The 16,248-nt window shown below is 38.4% G+C and overlaps 2 protein-coding genes across 11 annotated transcripts in view; one reads left to right on the top strand and one right to left on the bottom strand.

The window, feature by feature from the left end:
• The window catches only part of camk2d2 (calcium/calmodulin-dependent protein kinase (CaM kinase) II delta 2), a 44,662-nt gene extending 40,048 nt beyond the window's left edge, over positions 1–4,614 (top strand). For 3 of the 9 annotated variants that reach the window (XM_079616392.1, XM_079616395.1, XM_079616393.1), the window contains 5 exons: positions 294–314; positions 1,174–1,249; positions 1,527–1,621; positions 1,706–1,934; positions 3,111–3,591. In XM_079616392.1, the coding sequence (XP_079472518.1) occupies positions 294–314; positions 1,174–1,249; positions 1,527–1,621; positions 1,706–1,934; positions 3,111–3,114 (425 nt within the window). In that variant the 3' untranslated portion in view covers positions 3,115–3,591. Of the gene's footprint in view, positions 1–293; positions 315–1,173; positions 1,250–1,526; positions 1,622–1,705; positions 1,935–3,071 lie in introns of all 9 variants that reach the window. The other 6 variants (XM_079616391.1, XM_079616389.1, XM_079616390.1 and 3 more) reach the window with 4 other exon arrangements.
• A 73-nt stretch (positions 4,615–4,687) lies between these two features.
• The window catches only part of ank2a (ankyrin 2a, neuronal), a 39,222-nt gene continuing 27,661 nt past the window's right edge, over positions 4,688–16,248 (bottom strand). For both annotated transcript variants that reach the window (XM_079614873.1, XM_079614874.1), the window contains 7 exons: positions 10,149–15,434; positions 9,294–9,383; positions 8,747–8,830; positions 8,312–8,476; positions 8,033–8,203; positions 7,337–7,428; positions 4,688–6,585 (listed from right to left, as the gene is read on the bottom strand). In XM_079614873.1, the coding sequence (XP_079470999.1) occupies positions 6,420–6,585; positions 7,337–7,428; positions 8,033–8,203; positions 8,312–8,476; positions 8,747–8,830; positions 9,294–9,383; positions 10,149–15,434 (6,054 nt within the window). In that variant the 3' untranslated portion in view covers positions 4,688–6,419. The remainder of the gene's footprint in view (positions 6,586–7,336; positions 7,429–8,032; positions 8,204–8,311; positions 8,477–8,746; positions 8,831–9,293; positions 9,384–10,148; positions 15,435–16,248) is intronic.

The raw sequence follows: 16,248 nt of genomic DNA, 5'->3' as shown, positions 1-16,248 counted from the left end.
TCCGGGCGAAAGACATCAGCTAGAAGACGTATCCATTCCTTTTTTTTCTTTCCATCTATTAATTTGCAGAAACCATAAAATCAGTGCTGGAGAATGATATAATTAATATTTCACATTAAATGAACTGTTAAATATTAAAAGTACAAAGTACATTTAACGTCTTTTTGCCCGGTGGGCTGGAGTTATTATGTCATCATCAGTAGACGTAGATGCATTGCAATAGTTTTATTTGGTGCTTTCATAAGAAATTGCCTTTTTGACCAATTATGAGCCATCTTTTTGCTGTCCCTTAGCTTGCCAAGTTATCAATAAAGGTAATTGTAAACTTTAATACTTTGAATGAAAGTGTTGCCTGTGATTTTCTATCAGTAAACACTGCTCATTCTGAAACTCATCGTAGAACATGGTAGAGTTCTGGAATACGCTTTCCTTTGGGTGCCCTTTGTTTATCGAGTGTCAAAATTGCCTCTTTTTAATAATACAGTAAACAGAACAGATTGTACATAGACATAAAATTCACACAACTTCTCTGTATAAAGCCACTTAGGGCTGGGCGATATAAATAACTAAAACAATACAAAAAAAAATGCATTTTGTTATACTCGGCATATATCTTGATATTTATGTACAGTATTTGCTCTGATATGGCTTTTTTTTATTAATCATAGCAGGTTTTTCACTTAATGAACAAAAGAAAAAGTGTTTATTTTATATTTAAATGCATCATCAATGCAATGACGGACCTTCATGAACGTGTCCGATTGATGGTCAGTTTGATGTGATCAAACTTATCAAAATCAACAGTTTAAATCAGAGACACGGTTAAAACACTCTCATATTCATGAATTGTCAGACAAAAAAGAATTGTGAAACGTGTCTAATCACATAATTTTTTTTTAATGGCCAAATAAAAAGCATATTAAAGTCATTACGATACATTCATTGCAAATATTCAATATATCGCCCAGCCCTGAAGCCAACTAATAACTGAAAAGACAGAAGCTATAAAGGTTCACTGTAAATTTGTTTCTGGTGCTTTCTAAACAAAGGTTTGCATTTTGTGGATTGCAAAAATTCAGTCAAGTTTTGAAATGAGATGAGATGTTGATTTAATAATGTCGATGTTTGTGCCGTGGGCATGTCTGACTCACACGCTAGACATTTGTGTTTCAGCTCGAAAGCAGGAGATCATAAAGGTGACCGAACAGCTGATTGAATCCATCAACAACGGTGACTTTGAGGCTTACGCGTGAGTGAACACACAAACCCCTAATGCATTGCTTTATATTCTCTTGACTACTGAGATTATATTTAATGGTCACCTTTTCACAGCAGGTGCTCCGTCTTTAATTAGAACCAAGCCTCACTTAATTACAGCTTTTGATTGGCAGATTGGAGATCAGAGGGAAATTCAGATTATATCAGCGACTATACGTTCACATTTATTCACGTTCCAGGTGCTTTTGTGCCAAAGTGTGCCCATAAAGGGAGACTTTTAGCTTTACTTTCTGCTCTTTTTCTCACAGAAAGATTTGCGATCCTGGTCTTACTTCCTTTGAGCCGGAAGCTTTGGGAAACCTGGTGGAGGGACATGACTTCCACAGGTTCTACTTTGAGAACGGTATTTAGACTAATATCTTTTCACGCTTGCAAACCATATCTAGAATTTTTACATCGGCATTTTGATCCCCGTATTATCTTTTAGCTCTGTCCAAAGGTAATAAGCCTGTACACACTATCCTGCTGAACCCCCATGTGCACCTGATCGGGGAGGATGCGGCATGTATCGCGTACATCCGCCTGACCCAGTACATGGATGTCAGTGGGATGCCCCGCACCATGCAGTCAGAGGAGACCCGCGTCTGGCACCGTCGAGATGGCAAGTGGCTGAACATACACTTCCATCGCTCTGGAGCCCCAAGTGTGCCCATCAAGTAAGACTTTTAGAGCGTTTCTACTGTTTAGTTTAGATGATGATGATATTGATCGCAAAAGGGTCATTCTAATTTAGTTAATCATACTGTCTGTAAGTGACAGTAAAGACATTCATAATGTTACATAAGACTTCTATTTTAAATAGTGCTATCAAATCGATTAATTGCGATTAATCGCATCTAACATAAAAGTTTGTGTATATACTGTATATATATATATATATATATTTTAGGGGTGGGAATCTTTAGACACCTCACAATCCGATCCATTTCCGATTCTGGGAGTCACGGTCTGATTCCAAAACTATTCTTAATCTACTTTTTTCTTAATTAATCAGTTTACTGACTTGAAAAACATGTATTTATAAGCAATTTGTTTTTTAATGATTACAAATGAAACAATTTAATTAAAACAATTGTATGTTAAGAATTGTAAATATGTAAACTAAGATAGCTTCAAAACATAAAAGCAAATAGTAAATAATAAAGAGGAACAAATAAACATATTACAAGCAATAAACAAAGAGTGCTTTCAGTATTAAAGAGTATCTGAATGTTTTCCGGTCAAGAAGTGAATTATATGAATATAATATTTACAACCTTATTTTAGATGTGATTAATCGCGATTAATCGGTTTGACAGCAGTAATTTTAAATAAATGCTTTTATTTTGAAATTATTATCATCCTGAAAAAAAGTATCACGATTTCCACAAAATCATTAAGCAGCACAACTGTTTTCAATTGATAATATTCAGAGTTGTTTCTTGAGCACTAAATCAGCATATTAGAATGATTTCTGAAGGATCATGTGATGCTGGATTAATGACTTCTGAACATATATTTTAAAATATATTCAAATATAAAACAGTTATTTTAAATTAGTATTTCTGTTTTTACTATATATTTTTTTTATCAAATATGCAGCCTGGGTGAGCAGAAGAGACTTCCCTCAAAAACATAAAATCTTACCGACCTCAGACTTTTGAATGCTAGTATAACCGGGACACAAATGCAGAACTAACGACCTAAGAATGACCTGTTATTATTAAGCTACATGAAAATATATCAGTCAGAAACATGAATTCATAATTTAGTGGAATTTGATAATACTAATTTAATGTTATGCTTATTTCTAGGTTTTGCTGATGTGTGTTTGTCTGTGTGTATTTTTGTAGTTAATGGCATATTAAGCTTCAATATTTCCCAACTGAGGAGAAACCATCAGCAAAAACCCAACCATCTGTCAGTCAAACTGGAGGTGTGTCTCCTAAGCCACACCTCCTTTCCAACAACCACACCCCTCCCCTTCCCCTTCCCCCTTGAGGGTGGTTTACATGTTTTCACACATGGACCAGAGAGTTCAAGCATTTTGCTAAAGGTCATCACCTACACCAGAACCCGTGGGCCATTCGCATATATGGACATTATTAAAAGGAGTGTATTTTTAAAATTTTATTTTCCGTTTCTTTTTTTTAAGCTGTTTTGGTATGCATTTTAAATGTATAGATATGTAAAGAGAATCACCTTTCCCCAAGTCTGTACTGTATTTTTATGTCTATTTATGTGTGTGCAATATATCAAATTTTGAAAGATAAGAATGTTAATATTGAGCTTGCTATTGTTCTGGTGATGTACATATGTCGTGATCGTTCAGATAAAAAATTATAAAAAAAAAAAACTAAAAAAAAAAAAAAAAAACTTTAAGAAACTTTTAAAAATACGTACATTAAATTCTGGCTTACAGCAAAATTAAAAAGATTTTAGTAACCGCTGTCAAAAAGCTTTGTTTATATTCGCTAGCTTACAATGTTTGGCTCCTTAAAGATTCTGATTTACTTTACTTGATTTAAGAGAACTGCAGAATACTAATATGGACTGTATGTTTATCTTTATGTCATAGAATATGAGAAAAAAAACGATATCAATGAGAATGTAGCATATATGATACATCAAACTGACAAGCATTGGACAAATGCATGGAGGACTATTTTTTTTAACGACCATGCTGTCTTTTTTTCTTAGTTTATGTTGTGTAATTCATGGTTTCCTTATCAAATTGTGTTTTATTTCTATCAATATCATAAGGATTTGATACAGTAATGATGATAGCGAATATCATCGTCATGAACTAACATATCTAGAAGTATCACCCTCCCTTCAGATCTATGTAGCTTAATTTTTCCTATACTGAGTGGCTGTGAAAATATCCTTTGACTTTATATCATGGCTGTATGAGAAAAGATAAATATAAGTAGCTTATGAGAAACGACATGTATCATTTTCACACATTTGTGAATTTTATTTATCCCGACATTATTTTCGCCCATAGCAAGAGCAGCGAAAGTGAGCTGAGCCTGATTTACAAGCATGCACACTGCCCTTAGTGGCGACTTTGTGTCTTTGAGCCACTCAATCGGAAGATGATCTGTCATAGAGGGTGATGTCGGAATGGAACGGTCTTCCTTGAGGAAAAAACCTCACCACTAACTGGACTATGCCAACACCATCATTTCCATTTTCTCCATGTATCTTTTTCTCTTCTTAAAGACATTTCCTCTGCTGATACTTACAAAACCTCGACGCCAATATGAGGATGTGAACTACATAATTTGTTGCCATGGTGGCGCTAGCAAATCAACATATTTAATGAAAACTACAATAAAGATGTGATATGTACTGTATGTTTGATGTCACGTGTCAGATTTCTCTCCACACACAACCAGAAAATAACCAGGACATGAAAGTTATGACACTTGTACACTTTTATTCTCTTTCAGCCATATACACACACTGCAGCCATGGTATAGTGTTTAAATGTCTTTTTTAAAAGTCGTATAGTAAACTAATACATGCCTTTTAGGATAGATATTTATGTACCATATATATATATATGCATATTTTTATCTCCACAGACATAGAATGCGGATTCAGTAAATCAAACGTGGGCCAGTCACAGTGAAAGTAGTAGCAGTGTTCAACTTTGATTAGAGGATGACTTTTAATGCTGTTCCAGGGCCAGTTTTCCCAAACCCAAATCCAAAGGGGAACAAAGGACAGCTGGCCTCAGATCAGCATTAAAAAACAACCTCTGCTAACACAGCTGTATTAATCTGCAGTTAAAAAGGAAAAGTAATTCGAATATCTCATGGTACACTCTTCTTCCCAGTGGTCTCGACTTAAGCTAACCTGTGATTTGGCGAATCAAAAGGAATATTCACTCGGTTGCACCCGTTTCATGACGCACAAAGTATATAAATGTAATACATCAAAATAAAACGTTCTTTTTGAAAACATACATCCACTTCTGAAACCAATAACATATTTACCAATCATAAATACCTCAGAGCAAATTCCCTGACACATACTGATATTGAGCATTATGTACAGAAAAAATTAATATACTTTGAAAATAAAATTCCACATTTGCGTTTTCACACACACTCAACCACACACACACACTCAAAGAAAAGAATAAATTCCGATGGAAAGTTTAAAAATAGAATCATATGTGTAACATTTAACCAATCATTTCAAATTGATTTCACCTTTGCTTTCTGAGTCCCTCTTGAAACGCTTGTCAAAGTAATTTTAAAATCATAAAGTGTGTGTTAATGTGATCTATTATAACAAAAAAAGCTGTACTGAAATGATTAAACTCCAGTGATGATGAAGAAGACTAGAATTGCTACAGATCACAGACACAAAGAGAGGGGTGAGGCAGAAAATGACAGTCATCTAACCATAGAAAGAGTGTTATTAATACAGTAAGTGTCTGCTGCTAGCTAAGCATGCCTGCGCTAATATCCTTACAGGTGGCTAATGTGATCTACTGTCATTTTAAAAATGCATATTATATATACTCTCCATGGACAGAATACACAGACACACAATACCCCAACAGCTGATAAAGAAGGCAAGAAGTTTTCAGACATCTCAACCGTTGAGATTAAAACAGCATGTCATGATGTGGCGATATAATGCAATGATATTCAATAGTCGTGGTAGGCAGTGCAGCACAGGTTCTGTTAGTTCGAGCTTAAAATGTTCCGAGAATGAACGACCAGGACTTTTTTTTTCTGTTTTGATAAAAACATTTTGGTTATTGTGATTTCTTTTCTTTTTTTTTTTTTTTGTGCGTGAGTGTATTTGTATTCATAACTGAGGGGTTTAAAAAGCAAAGGACAGGAAAGAACACCCTTTGGTCACAATGAAAGACAAACAGATGAACACTCGTGGTGAACTGGGGAAAACAAGGAGCGAGAAAATATTGTCCGTTGATTTAAACTGGGCAAACATCCAGTTTGACTGGACAGGAAGACTGGAAGCGGCAGGAGTGAAGTGCACTCTGGGATTGCATGAGCGTGGTGCATAGGAGTGGTTAGGAGGACAGGCTCAAAGAGAGGAGCGATGGAGATTGGGAGAGGAAAATGAAGGTAGGGAAACCATCACTCTGACTTCTCTTCAGCTTCCTCCCTCTCTTCCTCTCAGTCATTTTGGGCACAGTAGTGGTGAATGAGGTGATGGAGGTGATGCTGTAGGTTGTCATGTGGCTCAGATCGATCGTCTGTCTGGTCCACACACACGCGCTTCTGTCCCCCAGCATCCCTCACTACTGACCTCCTTTGGGTTCTAGACTTCTGCATCCTCGTCCTGTACATAAGAAAGAAAGATCGATCAGGGTTTTACACTGCAGAAACTGGTGTTTTAGGTCCATGTTAAAGATAAAAGTGGAAAAACATGGAAATCCAATAGTACTTTTGTGTAAAATCAGGGTAAAAACTTTTATTAGAGAACTAAAGACGTAAAGAAATGCTTTGTTAACAAATAAACACACTGGCGGCGAATATAGAAATTCTCAACTCAGTCTCTATAGAACATTTGCATGACTTTTACAATACACTACCGTTAAAAAGTTTGGGGTCAGTAAAATTGTTACTTTTATTAAGCAAGAATGGATTTAATTGATCAAAAGTGACTAAATACTTTCATATTGTTACAAATTTAATTTCACATTGTTACAGCTAAATGTTGTTCTTTTAATTTTTCATTTCTTTTAAAGTTTCCACAAAATGATTAAGCAGCACAACCTTTTTCAACTATGATAATAATAATGACAAATGTTTCTTGAGCACCAAAACAGATATTTGGATTGATTTCCATATCAGAGGGATTATTATGACATTAAGTTCTGGAATAATTGCTGCTGGAAATTTTGTTTCGCCATCACAGGAATCAATTATTTAAAAAAATATATTAAAATTGAATTAAGTTATATATCTATATATGTTTTCTAAGATCTTACTGACCCAAACATTTTTAATAATGCCCACACCTTCCCCACACACACACACACACACTTTCAAACTAGTATGCACACAAACGCCATGCCCGTCTCTCAAACCTCCTGATCACAGATCCATCAGGCTGCAGTATTTCCTGCTCTACCACTCGAGGGATCTGCACCTTCCTAAAACCTCCAAAGTAGCTTAGAGCCTGAGGGAATGAGGCACACACTACATTAACACTAAATGAACCCTAATGAGAAAGAAACATGATGGACTAACTATTTGGGTATGTTGGACTGTTAGCAGAGAATGCCTTAAATGTTTATGGCATAGTTCAAAATGACATATTAACAGAATTATTTCTGCAGTATTTACAACTGTACAGAATGTGAATTTTCTGTATGGGTGGAGTACCTGGATGACCTACAATGGCAGGGAATAATGTACCGGTATCTGCAGTAAAATATATTTTTATATCATGACTCATTATTATTAGTATTATTATTAACTGTCAAAAGCCAGCACATTTTTACACAAAATTGTATTGATTGATTGATTGATTGATTAAAAAATAATGATTTATGTCAGTCAGATTTAAAATATATATATACGGTATATACAGTATATATATAAGCTGGCAAACGGGAAAAAAAACTTTCATAGAACTTTTGAAAAAAAAAAATATATTACAGGCAAAATCTTGAGACAGTTGAGACAGTGTAAGTTTGGAATCATTCCCTTAAAATAATGCTAAGCATAAAAATCTGATGTTGTAAAGATGTCAGGAATGACTGCTGTGTTTAGCAGCTTACCTGGGTGAAGTCATCCCGGGCAGAGGGCAGGTCTGTGGCGAGGAAAGGATCCCCCTGATGCTTTTCCAGCTGTTCTCCATGTACCACTGTCGTTTGGACCACCTGTCTGACCTCTTGACCTACAACAGAGTCCCCCGAAGCTGACATGCCGTCTTGCTCATGGAAAGTTACCTGAAATTAAACAAAAGACACATCTTTAATACAGCAGATGTCTTTAAATGTAAGTAAGCCTTTTATTTATCCATCTTGTATCTCATGATGGGTGGCAGCATCACACACCTCTGTCTGATGTCCTTCGCTCTTCAGTACTGTCCTCTTCATTACTTTCGAATATCCGTCCCCCAGCGCCACATTGACGGGCTGTTGAGCGGAGCCCTCTACCCTCACCTGCTCTGTCTCCACCCCATCAGATGACACACACCGTCGAATGACCTTCCTGGTCACCTGAGCGGGTAAGAGAGTGAGATAAACACATTTGAATGGAAAATCCTTCTGGATCATTTGCTCTTCTCTTGAATTCTGTCTGCCCTCAGAGTATTACATTGACAATGAAAGCAAAGAAAAACAAAAAAATTATAATAAAAGTTAAAAGTTAAAAAATCTAGAGTACATTAACAAAAAAGCTCAGATTTTCATGGATGGATGGATGAAAAGGTAGATAGACTGACGGACGGACTGACGAACAGGTGGATACTGCCAATCTTGGATGTTTACCTTCTTCACAACCAAGTTTCCCTGTGCATCTGTGTAGTGCTCTTCTGTTACCGACTGTGGAGGAATATCTGGAACATCATCGCCCTGTAGAAGAAACCAGACACAACCAATACATGTCACCTGCTAAAGCAGTGTTCGCCATAAAAGGAAACAGCTGCCCTGGCTTGGGTAAAGGTTAGGGTTAGCAAAAGAGGAATAATAAAGAAATAATGCTGAAAATATTCATCCAATATAGAAAGAAGAACACATCCTGTAGAAGTTGTCCATTTTATGATGATCAAGAGTCAACTACTCCAGCAGTATAGTATATGGGAAAGCATACAAGGCTATTAGTTTTAAATGGACAACTTCTACCAGCAATTGAGGAGCAGGGAGGTTAAGTCACAGCTGAAAATGCAGGATTTTAAAATGTGTCAGGGTCCGAAATAAATGAAAAACGAGCACACAACAGTTTGGCACCCAAAGTTGCACACCAAGTGTGTTAAGAAACTCTGCTTTCACACTGAACGTCATAAATAGACCAGGCAATTCTCAGTCACAGATGTACCTGAATAATTACTCTTCTTCGCACCACTCTGGTGGTCAGGACATCCTCATCAGAGCTATCCGACAGCACACCTAATGCATCATCAATCTCCTAACCAAACAGCGTGTATGAAAAACCATGCAATAGTATAAGATTAAAATGTACATGATATATATAAAACATAAAAACGTTTATATAAACACAATTAACAAATGAATGTAATGCTGCCCCCTCTGCAAAAGTAGCATAAGACTAAACATTATTAGAACCTGGCAATAAATATCAAATATCAATAATATGCAAAATCTTTCTTGTTTTTTATTTCTTTAAAAAATAATAATAAATCAAAAACAGAAAACCAGACAAGGGACAACAAAACATTCTTAACTTGACACAACATGCACCATTTTTAAAAAGACTTGTATGAAACAATTAGCTGGTAAGAAAGCAAGTCACTTCAAATTCAGCAATCCGTTGCTTATTTGTTCTAGTTCTACATATCTATGGAAAATACTCTTAATTGTTATGTATATTAAGATAGTTATTACTTGCTTGCAAAATCCTGCATATTTAGTATATGACATTACAATGTCATAAATGTAGTACATGCATCAGCACTATCTGAACAAGCTGACAGTGATTATGATGGTGTTAAGGTATGAATGTGACATGATCATGTTTTTTTATTTAGGCTATGTTTGAATAAAATCAAGTTTTTCAGGTTTAAAATCCTCCTAATTAGTGAAATTGTTAATTCAAAGAAACCAAACACCATCCCTTCAGCAAACTCATTAAGCGGGAAATGGATTAGGGTAGATCAGAGATGGATGGGGGGGGGGGGGGGGGGGGGGGATATGTCATGCTGAGGATGCTTACCCTCCTCAGATCATCATCATCATCATCATCATCATCATCATCATCATTATACTCAGCCCCTCCTCGAGGAGGAAGCTCCTGAGGAAATTGTGCAGAAGATACAAGACTTTTCTGGCTTGAAAAGTATTTCTCCTCTGCATCATCATTGGGTTCTTGGATGATGAGAGAATCCTCAAAATCGTCACTGTCTGATGACCTGATTGACCAACGAGGGCTCTCATGGGATGGTAGTGCTGAGGCACTTCTGACATTTGGTTGTTGTAGTTCATGAATAGTTGACCTCAAGACTTTATTACTAAGTGGCATTGCGCCTTTCAAGGGTTTGTCGTCTTCTGCTTCAGAATAATCTGAAATGGTCTGTATGCAGTCGAAAAAAGCCTCAAGATCAGAGTCATCATGTTGTTGATCAATGCTTAGTAAGTCTTTGGTTTTTGGTTTTTCAGTGTTCGCAGGTTTTGGCACATCAGTAGCTTCTAATTCCATATGTTCCTTCAGATCAGTTTGAGATGTAGGCGACTCCATTAATGTTTTTTCAACCATTGATTGTAGTTCCCCTGTAAATGTGTCTTGGGATACACCAAGAACTAACGGAACACTCACATCGGAGTTGACCGGTTGATCAGATAATAGCTGTTCTGGTTGAACTGTTTTTTCAAGTTCCTCAAGCACCAAATTCATGTTAAACACCAAGGGTTCAGAAGAGTTAGAGAGACAACGGTCAGAATGTTTTTCCTCTGATTGTTGGGATATTGCACCAGACATAACAGAGTCTGACAGTTGTCGTTTGGAATCTTTGGAAGTTAAGGCCTTGTCACTGCCATCCTGAGAGAACAGTAAAGCTAGTACTGCCTCCTGGGAAACAGGTTTCTCAACTGATGGATTCATGTTCAGAGTGAGTACCAAGGGTTCGGAGGACTCATAAAGACAGCTGTCAATATGCTTTTCTTCTGACTGTTGGGTTGCATCAGAGATTAATGATTCAGACTGCGGCCTTTTTAAACCATTGGACTCCACAGCCTCCTGTGAAACAGGTTTCTTAGTAGTTGCTGATCCAATTTCAGAAGACTTCTCCCTGAAGTCAAAATGTTGAGAAGTTATGACTGTTTCTGACAGTAGTCGTTTTGAATCTTTGGAAGGTAAGGCCTTGTCACTGCCATCTTGAGAGAGCTGTAAAGCTAGTCCTGCCTCCTGGGAAACAGGTTTCTCAACTGCTGGATTCATGTTCAGAGTGAGTACCAAGGGTTCAGAGGACTCAGAAAGACAGCGGTCAACACGGTTTTCTTCTGACTGTTGGGTTGCATCAGAGATTAATGATTCAGACTGTGGCCGTTTTAAACCTTTGGACACCAATGCCTCCTGTGAAACAGGTTTCTTAGTAGTTGTTGATCCAAGTTCAGAAGACTTCTCCCTGAAGTCAAAATGTTGACAAGCTATGACTGTTTCTGACAGTAGTCGTTTGGAATCTTTGGAAGGTAAGGTGTTTTCACTGCCATCCTGGGATGGAAGTAAAGCTAGTACTGCCTCCTGGGAAACAGATTTCTCAACTGCTGGATTCATGTTCAGAGTGAGTACCAAGGGTTCAGAGGACTCAGAAAGACAGCGGACAATATGCTTTTCTTCTGACTGTTGGGTTGCATCGGAGAACAATGATTCAGACTGTGGCCGTTTTAAATCTTTGGACATCATTGCCTCCTGTGAAACAGGTTTCTTAGTAGTTGCTGATCCAAGTTCAGAAGACTTCTCCCTGAAGTCAAAATGTTGGGAAGTTACGACTGTTTCTGACAGTAGCCTTTTGGAATCTTTGGAAGGTAAGGCCTTGTCACTGCCATCCTGAGAGAGCGGTAAAGCTGGTACTGCCTCCTGGGAAACAGGTTTCTCAACTGATGGATTCATGTTCAGAGTGAGTAGCAAGGGTTCAGAGGACTCAGAAAGACAGCGGTCAATATGCTTTTCTTCTGACTGTTGGGTTGCACCAGAGATGAATGATTCAGACTGCTGCCGTTTTAAACCTTTGGACACCACAGCCTCCTGTGAAACAGATTTCTTAGTAGTTGTTGATCCAAATTCAGAAGACTTCTGCCTGAAGTCAAAATGTTGGGAAGTTATGACTGTTTCTGACAGTAGCCTTTTGGAATCTTTGGAAGGTAAGGACTTGTCACTGCCATCCTGAGAGAGCGGTAAAGCTGGTACTGCCTCCTGGGAAACAGGTTTCTCAACTGCTAGATTCATGTTCAGAGTGAGTACCAAGGGTTCAGAGGACTCAGAAAGACAGCGATCAGTGCGCTTTTCATCTAACTGTTGGGTTGCACCAGAGATGAATGATTCAGACTGCGGCCGTTTTAAACCTTTGGACACTACTGCCTCCTGTGAAACAGGTTTCTTAGTAGTTGCTGATCCACGTTGAGAAGACTTCTCCTTGAAGTCAAACTGTTGAGAAGTTATGATTGTTTCTGACAGTAGCCTTTTGGAATCTTTGGAAGGTAAGGCCTTGTCACTGCCATCCTGAGAGAGCGGTAAAGCTGGTACTGCCTCCTGGGAAACAGGTTTCTCAACTGCTAGATTCATGTTCAGAGTGAGTACCAAGGGTTCAGAGAACTCAGAAAGACAGCGATCAGTGCGCTTTTCATCTAACTGTTGGGTTGCACCAGAGATGAATGATTCAGACTGCGGCCGTTTTAAACCTTTGGACACTACTGCCTCCTGTGAAACAGGTTTCTTAGTAGTTGCTGATCCACGTTGAGAAGACTTCTCCTTGAAGTCAAACTGTTGAGAAGTTATGACTGTTTCTGACAGTAGTTGTTTGGAATCTATCGAAGGTAAAGCCTTGTCACTGCCATCCTGGGATGGAAGCAAAGCTAGTCCTGCCTCCTGGAAAACAGGTTTCTCAACTACTGGATTCACGTTCAGAGTGAGTACCAAGGGATCAAAGGACTCAGAAAGATAGTGGTCAATATGCTTTTCTTCTGACTGTTGGGTTGCACCAGAATTTAATGATTTAGACTGTGGTCGTTTTAAACCTTTGGACATCACTGCCTCCTGTAAAACAGGTTTCTTAGTAGTTGGTGATCCAAGTTGAAAAGACTTCTCCTTGAAGTCAAACTGTTGAGAAGTTATGACTGTTTCGGACAGTAGTCGTTTGGAATCTATTGAAGGTAAGGCCTTGTCACTGCCATCCTGAGATGGAAGCAAAGCTAGTCCTGCCTCCTGGGAAACAGGTTTCTCAACTACTGGATTCATGTTCAGAGTGAGTACCAAGGGTTCAGAGGACTCAGAAAGACAGCGGTCAATATGCTTTTCTTCTGACTGTTGGGTTGCACCAGAATTTAATGATTCAGACTGCGGCCGTTTTAAACCTTTGGATACTACTGCCTCCTGTGAAACAGGTTTCTTAGTAGTTGCTGATCCACGTTGAGAAGACTTCTCCTTGAAGTCAAACTGTTGAGAAGTTATGACTGTTTCTGACAGTAGTCGTTTGGAATCTATTGAAGGTAAGGCCTTGTCACTGCCATCCTGAGATGGAAGCAAAGCTAGTCCTGCCTCCTGGGAAACAGGTTTCTCAACTACTGGATTCATGTTCAGAGTGAGTACCAAGGGTTCAGAGGACTCAGAAAGGCAGCGGTCAATATGCTTTTCTTCTGACTGTTGGGTTGCACCAGAATTTAATGATTCAGACTGTGGCCGTTTTAAACCTTTGGACATCACTGCCTCCTGTGAAACAGGTTTCTTAGTAGTTGCTGATCCAAGTTGAGAAGACTTCTCCTTGAAGTCAAACTGTTGAGAAGTTATGACTGTTTCTGACAGTAGTTGTTTGGAATCTATCGAAGGTAAGGCCTTGTCACTGCCATCCTGGGATGGAAGCAAAGCTAGTCCTGCCTCCTGGGAAACAGGTTTCTCAACTACTGGATTCATGTTCAGAGTGAGTACCAAGGGTTCAGAGGACTCAGAAAGACAGCGGTCAACATGCTTTTCTTCTGACTGTTGGGTTGCACCAGAGATTAATGATTCAGACTGTGGCCGTTTTAAACTTTTGTACACCGCTGCCTCCTGTGAAACAGGTTTCTTAGTAGTTGCTGATCCAAGTTCAAAAGACTTTCCCCTGAAGTTAAAATGTTGACAATCTATGACTGTTTCTGGTGTTTGTGGACTGAGGTCAGAGCCACAAAAAGGAGAAATTTCACTCAGCTGTGCAGTTTCCCTTGGCATCCACATGTCTGGGTCAGTCTCAGATTGTGACAACAATTCTCTCTTAAAGCCATGACTGTCATTTATGGGAGGTTCAATGGTTAAATCCAATTGTGTATTTACTTTTACCGCATCAGGACAATACATATATTCTTGATCACCACAATGATCTCCTAAGGTTTCTGGTTTTTGCTTTGGAGATTCTAAAAGTTGTAGATATGGTTCCTGTTCACAGGAATCAGTTTGTGGTTCTACCCAAGGATCAACTTCAGGCTCCGAAGGCTGCTGTGGGGAGCTGTTTGTATCAGATTGTTCTTGATTTAAAATTGTGATCTCATGATGAGTAGGTGACTGCAGTGATGCAGAGTCAATTGTAGGAGAGGATTCAACTAAATTTTTATCTACTACTCTAAGGCTTTGCAATGAAGCAACTGGATCCAAATCACTAAGCTTTTCTGGGGTAAAAAAGGCCTGATCTGATTCTGGGGAGCCCCTAATGAGATCTGGAGTCACTATTGAGAGCCCTGGATTCACTTCAACACTGTGTGAGAGAGTTTCATCAGCCTCCCTCATAGAAGTATGAGGGGAAAGTGAAGGACTAATATTTTGGCCTAGTATTTGGTTGCTGTCAGGAACCAACATATCAACTTCACATGGTTTGCTTTCATGGTATGAAGAAGACTGTATGGTGTTTGAAGTTTTATTAGGTTCAAATAGGTGTGCATCTAATGATTTTTCATTGCTTTCTAAATCACTTTTTTCATATACAGGTGACACTTGATCAAGAGACAAAGAATCTTCATCTTGATATTTTGGTTCTTTGAGTTGATTTTCTTCCTCTTGACTCACTGGTGAAGTGTGTTGCAGTAGGTCAGGTACTGTGTGTCCAGGTTCAACTGATGACAAATTAACTGAATTTTCACCTGATGAAAATCTCACAATAGACACCTGACTGAAATCAAAGACATTTTGAGATGCCTTTGTTGATTGTTGGTGGAATTCTGACTGACTCTTCAAACTGACTGGTGATGAAGAGAGACAAGCATTTTCACTGTCTGAAAGGTCACCCTGAGCTTGATTTTCCTCCTCAGATGCTGCTGAAACCTACAGGATAAATTATATGAGGTATGGAAAAGTGTGACAAGGGAAAATAGATGATATTGAAGGGATATATACAACTAGTGATAAACAAAACATGCAATGACCATCAGTTCATTTTAGAAACACATCCATGCAACCATACTGTAATCATTTCTATTCAGGCAGGTCAAGAGAGAGCAGTCTAGAATCATCAGTTGAGTAGAGTGTGTTTCTTCCTGGAACAACATTCCTGTATGAACTTTCCTTAAAGGGGACCTATTATGCCCCTTTTCACAAGATGTAAAATGAGTCTCTGATGTTCCCAGAGTGTGTATGTGAAATTTTAGCTCAACATACCCAACAGATCATTTTTTACAGCATGTTTAAATTGTCACTTTTTGGGACTCAGAAAAAAGCACTGTTTTAGTGTGTGCCCTTTTAATGCTAATGCGCTGCTGCTGCGCGGCACAGGGGGCAGGCGGAGCCTCACGAGCTCGCGCTCTGTCAGGACAATCTCATCTCACGGAATGATGATAATATATCAAAACAGAAACTCTCAGTAACGGTGTTCATTTCGACCCGGAGTCGGACATTAATGCCAACAGAGTCCGAGAATGTATATGGAGATGGAACAGGTATAGTTTAGTTTGCTTGTGTCCACTATTAATACAAGCCTGCTGTAGCATCCAAATGATGGCCAGAATATACTGAGTTTAATAAAGTTAATTGTACATCACACAAAAGATGAGGTGTCAGTTTTACTCCAGAAAAAGGAGCTAAGGGAGCATTTTCTTCAAAAACAAAATGAATCCACCTCGTCTTCAGCGGCTCAGATTTC

This window comes from Phoxinus phoxinus (genome assembly GCF_949152265.1).
Source record: "Phoxinus phoxinus genome assembly, chromosome: 6".
Classification (NCBI taxonomy): Eukaryota; Metazoa; Chordata; class Actinopteri; order Cypriniformes; family Leuciscidae; genus Phoxinus; species Phoxinus phoxinus.
This window is presented reverse-complemented; position numbering and strand designations above follow the sequence as displayed.